Source organism: Mixophyes fleayi, chromosome 5 (assembly GCF_038048845.1).
Source record: "Mixophyes fleayi isolate aMixFle1 chromosome 5, aMixFle1.hap1, whole genome shotgun sequence".
Lineage (NCBI taxonomy): Eukaryota > Metazoa > Chordata > Amphibia > Anura > Limnodynastidae > Mixophyes > Mixophyes fleayi.
In genome coordinates this window covers 137,067,869-137,085,771 of record NC_134406.1, presented here as the reverse complement: position 1 = coordinate 137,085,771, position 17,903 = coordinate 137,067,869, and the positions used below count along the sequence as shown (strand labels likewise).

The 17,903-nt window shown below is 38.8% G+C and overlaps 1 protein-coding gene across 2 annotated transcripts in view; it reads left to right on the top strand.

The window, feature by feature from the left end:
• The window catches only part of AHRR (aryl hydrocarbon receptor repressor), a 284,468-nt gene that overhangs the window by 251,164 nt on the left and 15,401 nt on the right, over window positions 1-17,903 (top strand). For both annotated transcript variants that reach the window (XM_075212851.1, XM_075212850.1), the window contains exon 7: window positions 8,719-8,852. In XM_075212851.1, the coding sequence (XP_075068952.1) occupies window positions 8,719-8,852 (134 nt within the window). The remainder of the gene's footprint in view (window positions 1-8,718; window positions 8,853-17,903) is intronic.

The following is a 17,903-nucleotide window of genomic DNA, read 5'->3' as shown; positions in this document are numbered from 1 at the left end:
AAGAAATGTGTGTTCTGCAACAGTGTTTCCCAACCCTCGTCCTCAAGTACCCCTAACAGTGCAGGTTTTCCAGGTGACAAGTGAAATAATTATGCCACCTGTGGATCTTACTAAATGTGTCAGTCAGTAATGAATATATCTGTGCTCCAGCAAAGAGATATGGAAAACCTGCACTGTTAGTACAGGCTACTTGAGGACTAGGGTTGGGAAACACTTGCCTAGAACCTTCCCGAACATTTAATTACATTCACAGATTATAGCAAACACCAGCACAGATATTTAAGTATGAGAAATGGTCACTGTTCTCTCACTCAAGTGAGAATTATTGCAGGTGCCATCTCATTTCTCATTTATGTGGACAGACAGGAGGACCCTGATAACCAATGATTGTTGTCTCAGTACAGGGCTATTTACAGACTATCACAATAAATCAAGTACAATGCAACAGTATATGTTTCTTGACTGGCTGATTACAGGGTGTGCAGTTTTATAGTTTACTTTCTGAGAACTGTTATTGCCCCAAAATATAGATCACACACTGACTGTCCTCCAGTTCGCCTTCAATACATAACACTAATTTATGAAGCTGTAAGAACACAGAGTCTAAATTTTCACTCAAGACAGGAATATACAAAAGTAAAAAAAAAGTAACTTTTTTAATGTCTTACTGATACTCTCACTTTAGGGCCACACCCTTATTTATTTACAAGTTTGACTTTTTTTCTCCTAAAATGCTGCTATTTTATGTCTTAATTAAGTCATAAGTGTACTGGACACCTGCACTGTTTATTACATGTGTTACAATAGAATATTTTAGATTTGTGCATATGAAGATGCAGTATCTGCTCCTTGAAACATCAAATATAAATATTTAAATATCCAATCAGAAACAGCCCAAACTGCCCAGCTCCCCCATCATAAGGAACAAAATAATGCACCCCTACAGTTGTTGCCATCTTGACATGCCATGGCCTGTGCTTAACCAACTAAATGAGCAAATCTAGGTGCATGATATCACAAAACTTTATCTGCACTGGGGGCAGTTTTGTAAATGGCCCTCATTATTTAATTTGGAGTGGTGCTTTTTAGAGAATATTATCAACAAATTACTGTATTGTAATTAGAAAAGGTTATTTACACACTGCAAAATCTGCAAAACCGCCAGTGCTTGCTACATATGCAAGTACATTTACTTGTGAGCCAAACACATTTCAAGGTGCATGTAATCCTCACCAAATTTGGAAAATCAACGTAAGAAATGTGTTTCTTATTTTGTGGGTCACTGGATGGCCACCTACTATCACATTAGGGCCACCCCCTTTATTAAAAGCATAGAAACATAGAATTTGATGACAGATAAGAGCCACTTGGCCCATCTAGTCTCCGCCATTTTTTAACCTATGGTAACCTCAAACCCTATTTGATCCTTTATTCTTATGTCTATCCAAAGCATGTTTTATGGATGGAAGGCTATTCCACTTATCAACTACCCTTTCTGTGAAGTCGTTTTTCCTCAAATTTCCTTTGAACCGACTTCCCTTCAGTTTCAGTGCATGTCCTTGCGTTCTAATACTTCTCTTCTTTTGAAGAATGTTTCCCTCCTGTACCTTATTAAAACTCTTGATATATTTCAAACTTTCCATCATGTCCCCCCTTCTCTGCTCCAAACTATACATATTAAGATCTTTTAGCCTTTCGGGTAAGTTTTGTGCTGTAGTTCATGCACTATTTTAGTTGCTCTTCTTTGTACAGTCTCTAATGTATTTATATTCTTCTGGAGAAATGGCCTCCAGAACGGAAGACAGTATTCTAGATGACCTATCCAGTGGCATTATTACTTCTTTCTTTTTGCTACTGATTCCTTTCCCTGTGCACCCAAGCATCTGACTTGCCTATCTCATTGCTTTGTTACATTACCTGCCTTAAAGTCACCTGAAATAGTGACTCCTAGATCCTTTTCTTCCTCAGTAGTTTCCATTATAGTGCCGTTAATACTGTATTTAGTCTTATGTTTTTGAGACCCACGTGCAGGATTTTGCATTTTTTGGCATTAAACTGTAGTTGCCACTCTCTTGACCATTCCTCTAGATCATAAATTATTTGTTTTATCCCTTTTGGTGTGTCTACCCTGTTGCATGTATTTACGTCATCTGCAAAAAGCATACATTCCCTGCAGTACCATTTGCAATGTCACTAATAAAGATATTAAAAAGCACTGGTCCAAATACAGATCCTTGGGGTACTCAACTTGTAGCCTTTCCCTGCTGTGAATGCACTCGATTTACTATAACTCTCTGCTATCTATCCTGCAACCAAGATCCATTCAACCATCTTAGAATCCAATCCCAAGCTTTTGAGTTTATTTAACAGTCTGCGATGTGGGACAGTGTCAAATGCTGTACTAGATTCTAGATAAACTACATCTACGCCCCCCCCCCCCCCTTGATCTATTAGTTTAGTCATCCAGTCAATCAAGTCAATGAGATTTGCTTGACATGATCTCCCCCCAGTAAATCCATGCTCTTTGGGATCCTGTAAGTTACTGGATTTGAGATATTCTACAACTGTTTCTTTTAAGAGTGCTTCCATCAGTTTCCCTACTACTGATATAAGGCTCACTGGTCGGTAGTTGCTTGCCTCTTCCTTGCTTCCACTTTTGTGCAGTGGGACTACATTTGCTCTTTCCTAGTTCTCTGGAATTACTCCTGTAGCTAGTGACTGATTGAATAATTCTGTTAACGGTGTTATCAGCACCCCTTTAAGCTCTTTTAGCATCCTTGGATATATCCCATCTGGCCCCATTGATTTATCCACTTTAAGTTTTGAGAGTTCTGTTAGGACATTCTCCTCTGCAAATGTACTTGTATCTACCTCATTTTTCTGACTATACTTGCAACTTAACTGTGACCCTTTCCCCTTTGTGCAATGAATACTGAGCAAAAATAATTATTAAGATGATCTGCTTTTACCTTGTCTCCCTCCCTATTTATTTAAACTTATTATATTTAAACTTTTTTTTTTTTTTTTATATAATTCTGAGTGTTTTAGCCGCATATATATGACTTAAATAAATCATCAGTCTGAGATCCGGGCACTTCTACGTAAGTCAGGTGTTATTGTGTATGTGCATGACATCACAAGAGAGCATTTTCTCTGTGGTTTCACACTTTTATTGTTTGCAAATGACCTTTAGAGTTACCATAAGGCTGATACTTTACATGCACAGTACAGTAAATATTGATAGATGGCAAACAGAAGAATTAAGGAGAATTACATTTATAGGAATAGTTCAGTTAACACAAATTGTGGGTCAACTACTTCTTAATTGTTGTCCATCTCTAAAATAATAAAATACACTTGTGTTTTATTATATTTTTCACTGGGATATTAAGAAACAAGGGAAGTTTAAAGATATATATAGCGAGCAATACGAGTGCCATTGGCCTTTAACTTCCAAAGTGATGGATGAGTCTGCCAAACATTGTAAACCTTGTGAGTGGATCATTTGTGGAAAGAGGCAGTAACATTTGTATACACAATTGGTCCCTGTATCAAGATAAATAAACTTAATGATCAAATATTGGCACATCTATGTTAATAAAATGAGTCCAATGCTGCTTAGGTTTCATGCTTTTAAGGCTACAGAAATGTATCTGTTCCCACTTGACACATGTTTGTTCATCAGTCAGCCATTTAAACGTTTAACTGGCTGAACAATGTAATGATTTGCAGATATTCACATATCGTGACCAAACTAGGGCAATTGGTCTTGAATCCAATATTGACTCGTTTGCTAATCTCTAATCAAGGTGAATAAATCTGAAGTTGGTTAAAGGATAAGTGCACCTTTATATACTATGCTTAAGTGTACGGTTTCTATACTGCCACAATTATAATGCCACCCTTACTTACTAGCAGATTTTTGCTTGGCACAAAAGTTCACGTTGCCCTCTTTAAAACACAACCTGTGCAATAACACACATTATAAAGTGTGAGCCATGTATTCAAATGTAAAATAGTTATAGGTATTTTTTGCAAAGTACAATAAGTACTTATCTTAATACATCTTTTAAATACACTATCTAGTTGTATGTATCTTACATGTACCTGAAGTGTGGAGAAATCCTCTACCTTTTCCATTCAGGGGACAGGTGCTCAATAGGGACAGCTATCTGCCCCCACTGCCACATCTTCAGTCTGACATCAGAGTTATTTAAACTGTGACACACCATGAATATGCAAGGGAGGGGATAATTCCAAACTCCAGATACATGTTAGATACATTCACCAAAAGAGAGCTTCTTACCTATGAATTAATAAATTAGTGCAATTTGCAAAAAAAGACCCTGTGGAGTGACATATCTACAGGGACACTCACACAGTTCAGATTGACAATACTAATCTCAACTTTCATACCACCACCATTCTTCATTTCCCTGCCCACCGTTTACTTAATCTAACAATTACGTCTGTTAGTTTTCTACATTGTTGGAACAATTTTGTAACTTCCTGAAAGCACGTTTAACACAATGAAAAATAAGATAAAATCAAGACTATTAATTACTTAGTCTACGGTGTTCGATCCAACTGGATTCACTAGGACTGTAGCAGTCAAAAGTTGCTGTACTCTTTACTACTACTGTGGCTATGTCAATGTCCCTTGCCTGTGTGCTTCTTAGAGCACGTGACTGGGATGATATATGCAAGACAATGAGGATCATTTATGAAAGTTGAGAATAGAGTGAATAGTGGAAATACTTGAGAAGTCCGTATTGTATGTATCAAAGCGACTCTTTACTCTAGTTTTCATGTTTGGCACAAGGAGTAAGGGGCAATGCAACCAAACATGGTGCATCATTTCCTTCCTGACTATACACACTTCTTAGGGGGGATTTGCAACACATTCTTGTGTGCAGTTTGTGATCCTTCTCACTGTTGCAGTATTTGAACTAGAAGACGCAATAGACGATATTAACGTGGTTGAATTTGCAGTTCGGAGGTGTGCACCATGTCCAATTTCCATTTCTCATTAGTCCTTTGCCTTCAGTTCGTTCGAAGAGCTTACTTTGTTTATTTGAGAAAGCTTTAAAGGAGAATTCAAAGTAATAAGGCCCCTGCATTATGCCTCCTCCTGCAGGTCACCTGACAGAAAACAGATGGTTCAGAGGGTATTCTCAACACTGATAATGGCTGCTCCTCTAGGCATAAAAAGTTTAGGAAACATTATCCTATGTAAAAAAAATAACTAACTATTGCAGTCAGAAACCATTCAGTGGAGTACATTGTGAAAATGTATGGAATTATTTCCACTAATGAAAAATGTTAAGTGTCCAATAATGTGATTCCACTTGAGCAATTTGTATCTTTCTGATTTTCTTCCCCATTTACTAGTACGCCAGGGCTTGCACTTTCCTCTGTTAGTATGTTCCTGTCTCACAGACAAGAGGGGTTTCAAAAATCTGGATTTAGAAACTGCAGGGCTTGTTCGTTGCTTGGACAGGAACAAGCGGATGATTTGGCAGACATGCACATCCACTCTGCAAAAGAGTCCTTGGGAACAGTGCCCAGGTAGTATGAACACATCTGGTAATAAGGTGTATAAGACATGATATATGTCAGTTAGATAGCCAGCCATACAGCACAGAATAAGCAATACAAGATAGTCACCTGACACCAACAAAACACATGTAGTGTGAAGTGTTTGTATTACTGTCTAAGAAAGACTCTGGATCAACCTAACGGGACAGACAGGATACAGGAATCTATCAAACTGAAACGTTCTGGGCATTTTTCCCAGAGCATCAGAGAACTGGATGATTTTATTTCATCTTCAGTATGCAGAGGTTCTTCTCAAACAGTTTATGAATTATGATTTTCATCAAACTAAAGTTAATATTTCCTTAATTTCAGGAGTTTGAGGATAGTCAGACTCAGGGAGGGATAGGATAACAGTCACATGACTCATTGCGTTATTCTTTATATTTGTTTCTTAGCTAATAAATGTTCAATATGGATGAGTTTTCCTGGGTTACAAATGTTAATATGCTGAGCTACTGTTTGATCCCCTCCCACATTTTACTGGATAGCTAGCTGGTTATTAAGCAAAAAAAAGTATAATAAATGAAAATCACTTTGCTATTTTATGTCATTTCAATGCTTTTGAAATCATCTCATTATAAAGTGCAACTGCTTTATTTGCCAGCAATTTTGCTGCTAGATATTTGAAGAGGGAAGTGCTATATCATGGGGAACTATGCAACTAAGTGACTCATCGTGGCTTTGATCCAATCATTTGTTGCCTTCTCCCAAGATACCAAGCCAGTCCTCCACCACTTGAAAGTTCCTGTGGCCGATTGTTGTCAGCTACAGCAATGTAGGTTAGAAATTATGACCACCATTGAATACACGTATGGATTTTCCATTTTGACTAAACAAACAACATATATACGTATGACATTGTTATCCATATAGTATAGTCTTCTCAGTTCCCAGATCAGAGCCCAATAGGTCATTTATAGGATATTCCTGAACGATATCTGAGACAGCGCTATCAACCACTATTAACCAGGCATCAACTGAGTGATGCAGCACCATTTTTCCACAACTTTCTTGTGGAAGATTGGGGCTGCATTCTTCATTCTTCCTACACAATTCCAGACGTTGGTAGACACAATGCCTCCCACAATCTCTCTCTGATGGGAATGTGAATAGGCGCCCCACCAACATCACCAAGGGAGACCCGGGTACTGTGTACCAGCCCCCCCCCCCCTATCAGTGCCCCCAGCAGATACAGATCGTACTGGCTGAGTTGGTTGGCCAATGCCTTATTTTTACCTACCACCTGTATATAATGTGAGGGCCAGTTGTAGGATGTAATGCATATCTGTTTGGTATTTTAATCAAGAAAATGTAAAAAATTAGTGCTTCTAAAACTTTAGAAGCATTCATGCCTAATTTTTCTAGCTGAAGGAAAAGTGCAGCACGTTTAAAGCTCTCAGTTTATAATAAGCTCTTACAATGATCCATGTGACAGGGCCTGATCAACTATAGTGTATATTAGTTGGCGAGCATTTGTATTGATTGCCTTGGACACTTATCCAAAACTCAGCTTTTTTAAAAACCACTTGAGTGCAACGCTCTCTGTGCTTTATTCATGGAAATGAAATATTTCAATTTGGAGTCATTAAAAATGGAGTAAAAACACCCTTGTGATACTTCACTTACAGTGGGAGGGTGGAGAAAATATTTACATATTGCTTTTACTGAAACAAATTTACTTAACACTTTTTTTATGTGGTTTTCTGAGATGAGGAAGATTTGTGCAGTCCTCAGTTCAGCAGCTACTACATTTCAGAATAAGATATTTCAAAACCAAACCATGAAGTATGGATTCTGTTACTGGTGGTTTATCTCCAGTGGGAACTTACTATCTCCATCCTCAAAATCTTTTGCCGAGAGATTACTTATCACATTTGTAACAAAAATTTGAGTCTATAATTCGAAATAAAACATATCCAAAGTCAGAGTCCTGGTAGAAGGACAGTTAGCTATTTTCTCTGTAAGGAAAAATGACCAGAATGCCATGCATGGTTCATGCATAGTTTCTGTAAAATACTATACTTTCAACAAAAGCCATCAAGCATCAAAAAGGATATTTCACATATAAGCCACAAGTTATTTTGAAGTTACCAGATCAGCCAAGTCACAGCACACAGCGTATGAGCAAAGAACTGCAGAAGAAACTCCGTGCAAAAATTCTCTATTGGGATAATAGAGAAGTTATTAATATAAATGCAAAAGTACTATGTTCAACTTAAACGCTGTGTGCAATGACCCAGAACCAAAGAACAAGGTTGGCCTCATTGCTGTATCCCCAGGCAATGGGGTCCATGCATACAATTGGTAACACTACAGCTTTAGGCCAAGGACAGCCCACTGTAAATTATTGTGGGCAGTTGTAATATCTGATGTTCTTTCATTACAGATAATTTCTTATATATTCACATTTTTTAAATACCTGTCTGTATAAAGTTCAGTGATAGAAGCCATTCTCTAAGCAGGTATTAAAATATTTGTGAGCATCCCATGTTCTCAGTATGCTCTTGAACAACTTTTTGCTACTTTGACAAACTGTAATAAGTCAGAGCAGAAACTGTTTTGTAAGATTATTATTGGCTCTAGTATGGGGTATGAGTATCCTTTATTGGATAGTTGTGCCTATTCAGTTAATAACCAAATGACCAGCCATTTATCTGTGAACACTCGTGTTGCTCTGCAATGTTTGAACACTTCCTGTTTCATTTCAGTGGATTTGACGTGTGTCAATGCATTTGAAAGCTTACATTCCCGGGAATGGCAGCACATAGTAGACACAATGTGATGTGGTTAAGAAGTGTTTACATATTAACTTCAAAATGTGTTGGGCTTGAAGAAGTTTAACAACTTCCTAGTTTGTCATGGACCCATGCTTAAAAAACACAGATTGAACACCCTTCTAAATCTAATGCATATTAAACGCATACATAAATCAATGGAGTTTACATGTGTTTTTATTTGCATTTTAAAATGTGTTTAATAAACACTAGTGTTAAATTACCTTCAAGAGTTTAAAGACTACAAGTGCATTTGTCTCACTGTTGTTTCATTCACCAGCTTACTGTGAACTTGTTTATAGTATGTCAGATTCTCGCCTTCATATGACTGTGTTTCACTATGCAGGAGAAGACGTCTTCCTCAAAAAACTATTCAAGGCACAAGAGTCAAACTCCAACTCTTCAGAGTACTCCTCATTTCTCAACAGATGTTTTATTTGCCGTGTCCGCTGCCTCTTGGATAGCACTTCTGGATTTCTGGTGAGCTAAGGATACAAATCAATCTAATGATATATTGCAACATATAACATGGGAAGTAGCAAAGGATATATAATTGAAATAGTAAATTATTGTAACCATTTAGGAAACATAATTTTGATCTGAGCACTTTTAACAATGAACCTTTTCAGAGCATGTACACATGACTAAACATACTAATGGCGACAATATACCTGATTTCATTGATAAATGCATTTTCTTCTACAACTGCATCAAAAACTAGGCATGCAAACCAAGAGGACTGCAGTTTCCTTTTACCAAGCAGTCATTACATTGCAAAATGGCAGTAAGGTAATAATATACAACAAGAAAACTAATGTTTAGATTTAAAAATTAATAAGTCTTTCCCTCAACACAGAATAAATATTAGTAATACACAAGGCACAGAAAAGCATTTTCTGTTTACATTAAAATGTTGCTATGGAAACGATAAAAACACAAACCTTTACTGTAGGCAGGAACCAGTGTTTAGATTCACGCCCCTGACTGTTCACACCTTGCACAAAACTATCTCCTTAATATTGTTATCCTCTTTATTATTCACAAATGCTTCAGTACTCCCAGCTTCTGTATGATAATCCTCCTAATTCCTCATTACAGAGGAAGGATTTTGCTGTCAGTACATTATATAATATGTATTTCAGTAGAACCTATCATTAAAAGCTTTAAGAAGTTTGTTAATACATTATGCATCATTGTTAACTGATTTCTGCATAATTTGCATTAAAGGAAAAATATGTTTACCTTTCAACCACTAATCTATGATTTGTCAGGGTCCTCTGTTTGTGTTATCCACCATGACCAGGTATTGCATTGTGCTGTGTCACCTGTATGGGCCATTAGCAGATGTTAGTGTAATCTCAAAAACTTTATTTTCCCACTTGTGCTTAGCACAAGGGAATGTATATGCTAGATATTGTTTTTCATTATCCCTATGTGCAGGTTTTGAGAAAAACACATGGAGTCTGCGACTTCTTTGCCTAATGTGGACATGTCCCCAAAGACATTATACTCACCCTAATGATATCACACATAACCATTTCCACTAGGCCATATCCCCAAGATTATATACAATGTGGGTGGATTATTAGACTTCAATACAACTCATAGGAGATAGTCAATTTAAGGCAGCTGTACTGGACATTGAGTTCTGCAAGCAAACTTGCTAAACCTTTCATATAAGCGAGGTACAGTCCTATAGTAATATTTTTTACATATCCTTTGTTAAATATTTATATTAGACAATGATAAAAGGTAAATACAAATGCATCTAGAGTTCTTTTAAATAGAGCAACCAGAGATTCAGTGGACTATTGAATATGTCCAAATTAGCATTCTAAATAGAGTATAGTTTATTAGCTAATCTGGAATGTTTTATTTGTAGCTTTCTGTGCCTGTCTTAGTAAATAACACCTATAATATTGCAAGTAACTAGAAATGATATAACATGTTCAAAAGTACAACATTTACAATGTACAAATGATACCATACAACTTGTTGTTAGACCTCTGTCACATCATAGGTCTTACATTAAGAGGAGGTTTAGGCAGGACTACTTAAAGACATTATTTGGCATGGGCAAATATCACATTACTGGTTTCCTATACCCTTTACAAAACATGAGGGAACATTAACAAATGTATTCCAAAAATAGAGTGTATCAAGTTTCTTCAGAGTAATATATGACAGTAAAATAATTTATGTCTATTTATTCAAAGTATGTTGTGTTGCAATTTCTTACATTTTAAGAATTTAGGAGTTTTAAAGCTTGGGCTAGTTCTATAATAAGCACTTAGACTTGTATTTGAGACGGGCGAATGTTAGGTTTGGGAGTAGGTTCAGTTTTCGGATTTGGGATAATGTTAGGCCTACATAAGGCTTAGGTTTAATACTATTATCTTAAGATTTTTATTTTTATAAATTTTTTGACCCAGGAACACCTTGCCTAATCAAATTACCTGTTTGATGCAAATGGTTTACCTAGGACATCAGCAAGGTGAGCTCTTTTAGGACTTTTAGTACCTAGGATCCATTTAAGGGAAGTCTAATGGCAGGCATTCTGTTACTGTCATATTACATGCTATTACATGTTATTGAATTAGAAATCACATAATAGTGAGAGAAGTGGAACAGCGCGTATGTGATTTATAATTCAATAGGGTATCACAGACTATTAGAGAGCAGGGTACTATAGAAGAGCCCATACCAATACTATACGCTTATATGTCAGGTCGGCATTAATAACAGGGTCACTAGAATTGAAACCAGATGGTAACTTACTAGGCTGTTAAGCCAGTATCGATATTACTCTGCCAACAGCAGGACCGCCGATTAGATCCGCTCAGCGGGAAAAGAAAGCTATATCAACAATATATATTATACAAGGTTTTACAACAGCAGTTTAGGAACCAACAGTTACTTAGAACTCCATCCATATGCGGTACCAATATAAAGAATTTATATTGCACAGATATCACCAGCATATTGACAGGAGAAGCATAATCACTGTATAAACACTATCAGATGAGAGACAGTTTGACGATTAGCAGCAGATTAGCTTGTTGGTTTACCCTGGCATATTTAAAACAACAGTCTGAGCCGATACTGTTAGCGATATTAGATTGAAGTGTATCATTACACTGTTTGAACTCCCGTAATATAAGGAAGGGAGAGCATTATATTTGATCGATGTATCACCTAGGTATACAACCTTAGCATACGATTAACATCTGACATGCTCCAAGATATATAATATATTTAGCTATACCCCTATTTATATATTCAGAGAGTGGACGGCGCGTACTAGCAAGCATTGCTAGTCTTAACAGTTACAACAACCTTTTGTTTGGTTCATATTTCCATTTGCAACTTTTAATATTTCACTGCTTAAACATGTTATGATGATTAAAACTTTAATGTATACCAATAAACTCTATTATATATGTTTTAGACTTACCACATCCTTTGAGTGCCCCAACTAAGACACATTGGTTCTCTGTTAAATGTAGTTCAGAATTATGCAACATCCCCATCTAGTGGCCAAGACAATAGTTATATTTTATAACTACACTTACAGTATAGCACACAGTATTTAAAGGTGATAAATTTCTAGTGTGTGAGATTTCACAGGAAATTATCAGGTGTAGATCCTAATTATAGATCAGATTTTGCCTTTTGTACTATGCAGTGATGTTATAAAACAGTATATAGATATTATGGGGGTCATTTAGAGTTAGGTACATTAGCGCTCCAAACGTAAGCAGGAAGAGATGCACATGAAAAAGCACATTTGCGTGCATATGTTCAGTCAGACGCATCTCACAATCCACCCAGCTGTACATATTAGCATATGCACCAGGTTTACCTCAGCAGCAACAAGTGTGTGTGCTCAGACAGCATGATAGTATAAATAAAGCATAGATGTGAGGCTTGACAGTGTTAGTAGTGCAAACGTTTTCTTACCTTATTTATACACAATATAATAATGTAATGCTAATGAGAGCATAGTTCCTGGACAGTGCTATTAATAAATGTGAATTTTGCATTCACTATTTAAAATATAATTAAATGCAAATTAATTAAGTGAAGTGAAATTAAATACAAACATCTGTTGTTTCCCCATTTAAGAAGCAAGTCAGAATCTTCTTTCCTGCCTCAGCCAAATAGAAATATGAACTAAGCAATGCAAATAGATGGCCACAGCTACGTATAATATAGTAGCCACAATATAATAATAATAAATTAAGGACTATCATTGAGAGGGGTTAATCTGAAATTGGATATATATATGTGTATACACATATACACACACCACATCAATAACGCCCTTGTTGTGCACCTGTGTGCTGTGGGAAACACTAAGTGGGAATTTAACCCTGTCTGCAGGCTGTACCTACAAACTCTCTGGGATTTTACCTTTTCTAATGCAGGAAATATGTGGAAAATAACCCTCTTTGCCACATACCCTTCCCCTTAGCCTTGCCATACTTGGCAAAGCGGATACTTTTCTTGGCAAAAACTTTCTTTTTGCCACCTCCCCCTTCTCTGGCTTTGCAAATCAGGCGAATCAGCCGACCTGGGGAGCGCATCTCTCCGTGACAGGGCATCAGCATTATTATGCAGAGCCCCTGGCCTATGTTGCTGTAATGATAGGAACCACCATGTGACCCTGGCATTCACCTCCTTATTGGTGTGCATCCACTGTGATGGGGCGTGGTCGGTAACCAGGGTGAAATCTCGATCGAGTAGGTAGTACTGGAGTGCCCCTACTGCCAACTTGATGGCCAAACTCTTCTGTTCTGCTGTTGCATACCTCTTTTTCCTCGAAAGGAGTTTGCGCCTTCACCCTCTGGGACAATACTGCCCCCAGACCCGTCCCGGAAGCATCTGTCTGGAGGAAGAACCGCTCCCTAAAGTTAGGTGCTTGTAGAACTGGTGCAGTGCACAAGGCTTCTTTCAAGTCTTTCCAGGCAGCGTCTGAAGACTGCGACCAAACTAATTTGTCGGGCTATTCTTTTTAAGAAATTCGGTCAGTGGGGTGGCTCGGGTAGCGAAGTTTTGAATAAACCGTAGGTAGTACCCGGGCAACTCCAGGAAAATCCGTAGCTGAGACTTTCTCTCTGATTTAGGCCAATCCCTCACAGCCTCTACCTTATCCACCTGGGGTTTAACTTTCCCCCGACCGACCACATAACTCAGATACTTAGCCTCTGCCATGGCTAACACACGCTTCAGAGGATTCGCCATAAGGCGGTGATGCCTTAATGACTGCAAAACCGCCTCCACCTTGGAAAGATGGGACTCTGAGGTTTCAACAGTTTGTCCATTGCCCACTGAAACGTGGCTGGCACCCCATGCATGCTCAATGGTTATACCTTATATTGGAACAGCCCTTCAGGTGTAGAAAAGGCTGTTTTGGGTTTGGCTGAGGCAATGAGTGGTATCTGCCAGTACCCTTTTGTCAGATCTAGGGTAGTCTGATATTGACTACTGGCCAAATTCTCCACTAGCTCATCTACCTGCGGCATTGGATAGGTGTCAAACCTAGACACTTCATTCACCTTCCTAAAATCATTACAGAAGCGAATGGCCCCTGAAGGCTTCGGCACAAGTACTATGGAGTTATTCCACTCACTGGGGGATTCCTCCACTACCCCAAGTTGTAACATGTCTTCCACCTCTCGCTTTACTGCAGCACTTCTTGCCTCAGGTATCCTATATGGCCGCTGGTTAACTATAACTACTGGAGGGGTAACAATGTCACGTTCAATTATTTTAGTACACGCAGGAATAGCCGAAAAGACGTCTGTATTCTGAGCTACCATTCCTTGTCGCCGCTGAGTCTGTGTCAGAGAAGGCTCCATGGGGACAGTTCTCATTTTTTACTGCTGAAAAAGTTAATGTCTGGGTTTTCTCTACCCATGGGTTTAACAAGTTAACATGATAGACTTGCTCTTTTCACCGTCTACCAAGCTGCCGCACTCAGTAATTTACTTGCCCTATGAATTCTATTATCTCATAATGGCCTTGCTAATGTGCATACAACTTGCTTTCCTGAGTTGGTACTAGGACGAGCACCTTGTCACCTGGGTTAAAGGTGCATAGGGTGGCTCGGGTAACATTACCCTTCTTTTGCCGTCCCTGTGCTTCCACAAACTGTACTATATTTGGTTCTTTGGGAGCCTGCTGTTCCCACCCTTCTTCGAGGATGTCTAGAACTCTGTGGGGTTGTCTCCCAAAGAGTAGTTCAAAGGGACTAAACCCTGTTGATGCCTGAGGCATCTCCCTTATTGCAAACATGAGATAGGGTAATAGGGTGCTCCAATCGCTTTTATCCTGAGCCACAGCTCATCTAATCATTTGCTTTAGGGTCCTATTAAACCGCCCAACCAACCCGTCGGTTTGCGGATGATAAACCGTGATCTGCAGTCTTTGTACCCCTAGCAATTTGCATAACTCCTTCATTAATCCTGACATGAAGAGAGTTCCCTGATCTGTTAGGATCTATTTCGGGATTCCCAGTCGAGTGTATATTAACAGCAACTCTTTTGCAATAGTGCTTGATTTAATATTCCTTAGTGGAATTGCCTCAGGGTATCGTGTAGCATAATCAAGGACTACTAATACATACTGATGCCCTCTGGCAGACTTCTCCAAGGGACCCACCAAATCCATAGCAATTTGCTCGAATGGAACTGAAATTATAGGAAGAGGTACCAGGGGAGCTCGATAGTCTGGTTTAGGGGCCATCCGCTGGCACACTGGGCAGGCTTGACAGTATCTCGACTGCCATACGGATTCCCGGACAGTAAAATCTCAGGAGCACTTGATTTAGAATCTTCTCCTCTCCCAGATGCCCCCCCAAAAGGTGTGTATGGGCAAGCAGTCATTCTGTCATTCATTGTGTCATTCTGAAAACTCTGCAGGAAAGGTGTGGCAAATAGGTCTCTTTGCTACAATAAAAAGTAACATAATAGGGTGCGCCAAGTGGGGGATCCCAAACAATATAAAAAAGTAGAGATTGCTGATCTTGTAAGATGTATATAAAAAAAAAGTGTACCTATGTCACCAAGAGTTGATGAACTGTTTTCTCCTGTACCACTGCCACCCTATACAACAGATCCCCTTTTATTATAAAATAAGGTTCTCCCCTGGCTGGTCTCTCAGCCTTCCCACTTCTGACACCACTTTGTAGAAATCACCAAATAAAGACTCCTTGCTCCAGGTATTCTCAAGCAGTAGCTGTTTTATTTGCAGCCTAAAACAGCTCATGACAAACACAAATAATCCATGGCTTCCTGACATACTATCTCAGCCCACAGTCGTTTACTATCATCTGGCTGCTTGCCAGCATCGGTAGCCCCGCCCACCAGATTCCTCAAACCTTTTATACACATACATACACACACCACATCAACCACACCCATGTTGTGCACCTATGTGTCTGTGTGCTGTAGGAAAGACTAAGTGGGCTGTACCTGCTCTGGGATTTTACCTTTCCCTAAGCAGGAAAGGTAAAGTCCTCATTAGTATGAATTGTAGGATAATAGTGTCCGTTTACAAAGATCTTTGAGACTGTTTATGAGGGTATATACCTAGACCGTCTAGAGGAGTGCATATAGCGGGTGAGACTGTTCCACATTACTTCTTCCTCTCTGTTGAAGTTATGGATTAAGAAGTCTTCTTATAGCATCATTTTTTCACTAGGATCCTAGTTGTTATAATTACAATGTACTGGCCAGACACATGTGTTTAGTCCTTAAGGAGGTACACCACATCTGAATTCCAAGTAATATTCATATGCTATATTTTTATCATCATGTATCTGTATTCTTTCTTCTTTGTGCTATATTGTTGTGCCACACCATTATATTACAAGCACCTACAGATTAGTAGTGTGCAGATTTCTTTGTGGCTGATGTCTACATGTTATATTTTTTAATATTTTATGTTTGTTTTTATTGATCTAATAAAACATATATATACATCTTGCAAGATCAGCAATCTCTACTTTTTTATATTGTTTGGGATCCCCCACTTGGCGCACCCTATTATGTTACTTTTTATTGTAGCAAAGAGACCTATTTGCCACACCTCTCCTGCAGAGTTTTCAGAATGACACAAGTATTGGTTTTCACAAACTTTGCTGCTTCAGTGTTTTCAGACCTTTTTGTCAGATGTTGTTATGATATACTGAAGTAAAATTACAACCATTTCATAAGTGTCAAAGGCTTTTATTGACAATTACATTAAGTTTATGCAAAGAATCAATATTTGCAGTGTTGAAGCTTCTTTTTGAAGACCTCTGCAATTTGTCCTGGCATGCTGTCAATCAACTTCTGGGCCACATACTGACTGATGGCCATCCATTCCTGCCTAATCAATGCTTAGAGTTTCAGAATTTGTGGGTTTTTGTTTGTCCACCCGCTTCTTGAGGATTGACTACAAGTTCTCAATGGGATTAGGGTCTGAGGAGTTTCCTGGCCATGGATTCAAAATTTCGATGTTTTGTTCCCGAGCCACTTAGCTATCACTTTTGCCTAATGGCAAGGTGCTCCATCATGCTGGAAAAGGCAATGTTCGTCACCAAACTGTTCTTGGATGGTTGGGAGAAGTTGCTCTTAGAGGATGTTTTGGTAGCAATGTGTTCTTAGGCAAAATTGTGAGCCCACTCCCTTGGCTGAGAAGCAACCCCACACCTGAATGGTCTCAGGATGCTTTACTGTTGGCATACACAGGACTGATGGTAGCGCTCACCTTTCCTTCTCCGGTCAAGCGTTTTTCCACATGCCCCAAACAATCTGAAAGGGGATTCATCAGAGAAAATGATTTTACCCCAGTCCTCAGCAGTCCAATCCGTCTGCCTTTTATAGAATATCAGTCTGTCCCTCATTTTTTTCCTGAAGAAAAGTGGCTTCGTTGCTGGCCTTCTTGACACCAGGCCATCCTCCAAAAGTCTTCACCTCACTGTGCGTGTAGTTGCACTCACAACTGCCTGCTGCCATTCCTGAGCAAGCTCTGCAATGGTGGTGCACTGATCCCGCAGCTGAATCAAATTTAAGAGACGGTCCTGGCACTTGCTGGACTTTCTTGGGCACCCTGAAGCCTACTTCACAACTATTGAACCTCTCTCCTTGAAGTTTTTGATGATCCGTTAAATGGTTGATTTAGGTTCAATCTTACTAGCAGCAATATCCTTGCCTGTGAAGCTTTTTTTGTGCAAAGCAATGATGACTGCTCGTGTTTCCTTGCAGCTAACCATGGTTAGCAGAGGAAAAACAATGATTTCAAGCACCACTCTCCTTTTAAAGCTTCTAGTCTGTTATTCTAACTCAATCAGCATGACAGAGTGATCTCCAGCCTTGTCCATGTCAACACTCTCACCTGTGTTAACGAGAGAATCACTGACCTGATGTCAGCTGGTCCTTTTGTGGCAGGGCTGAAATGCAGTGGAAATGTTGTTTTTGAGATAAAGTTCATTGTCATTACAAAGATGAACTTTGAAATTAATTGCAATTCATCTGATCACTCTTC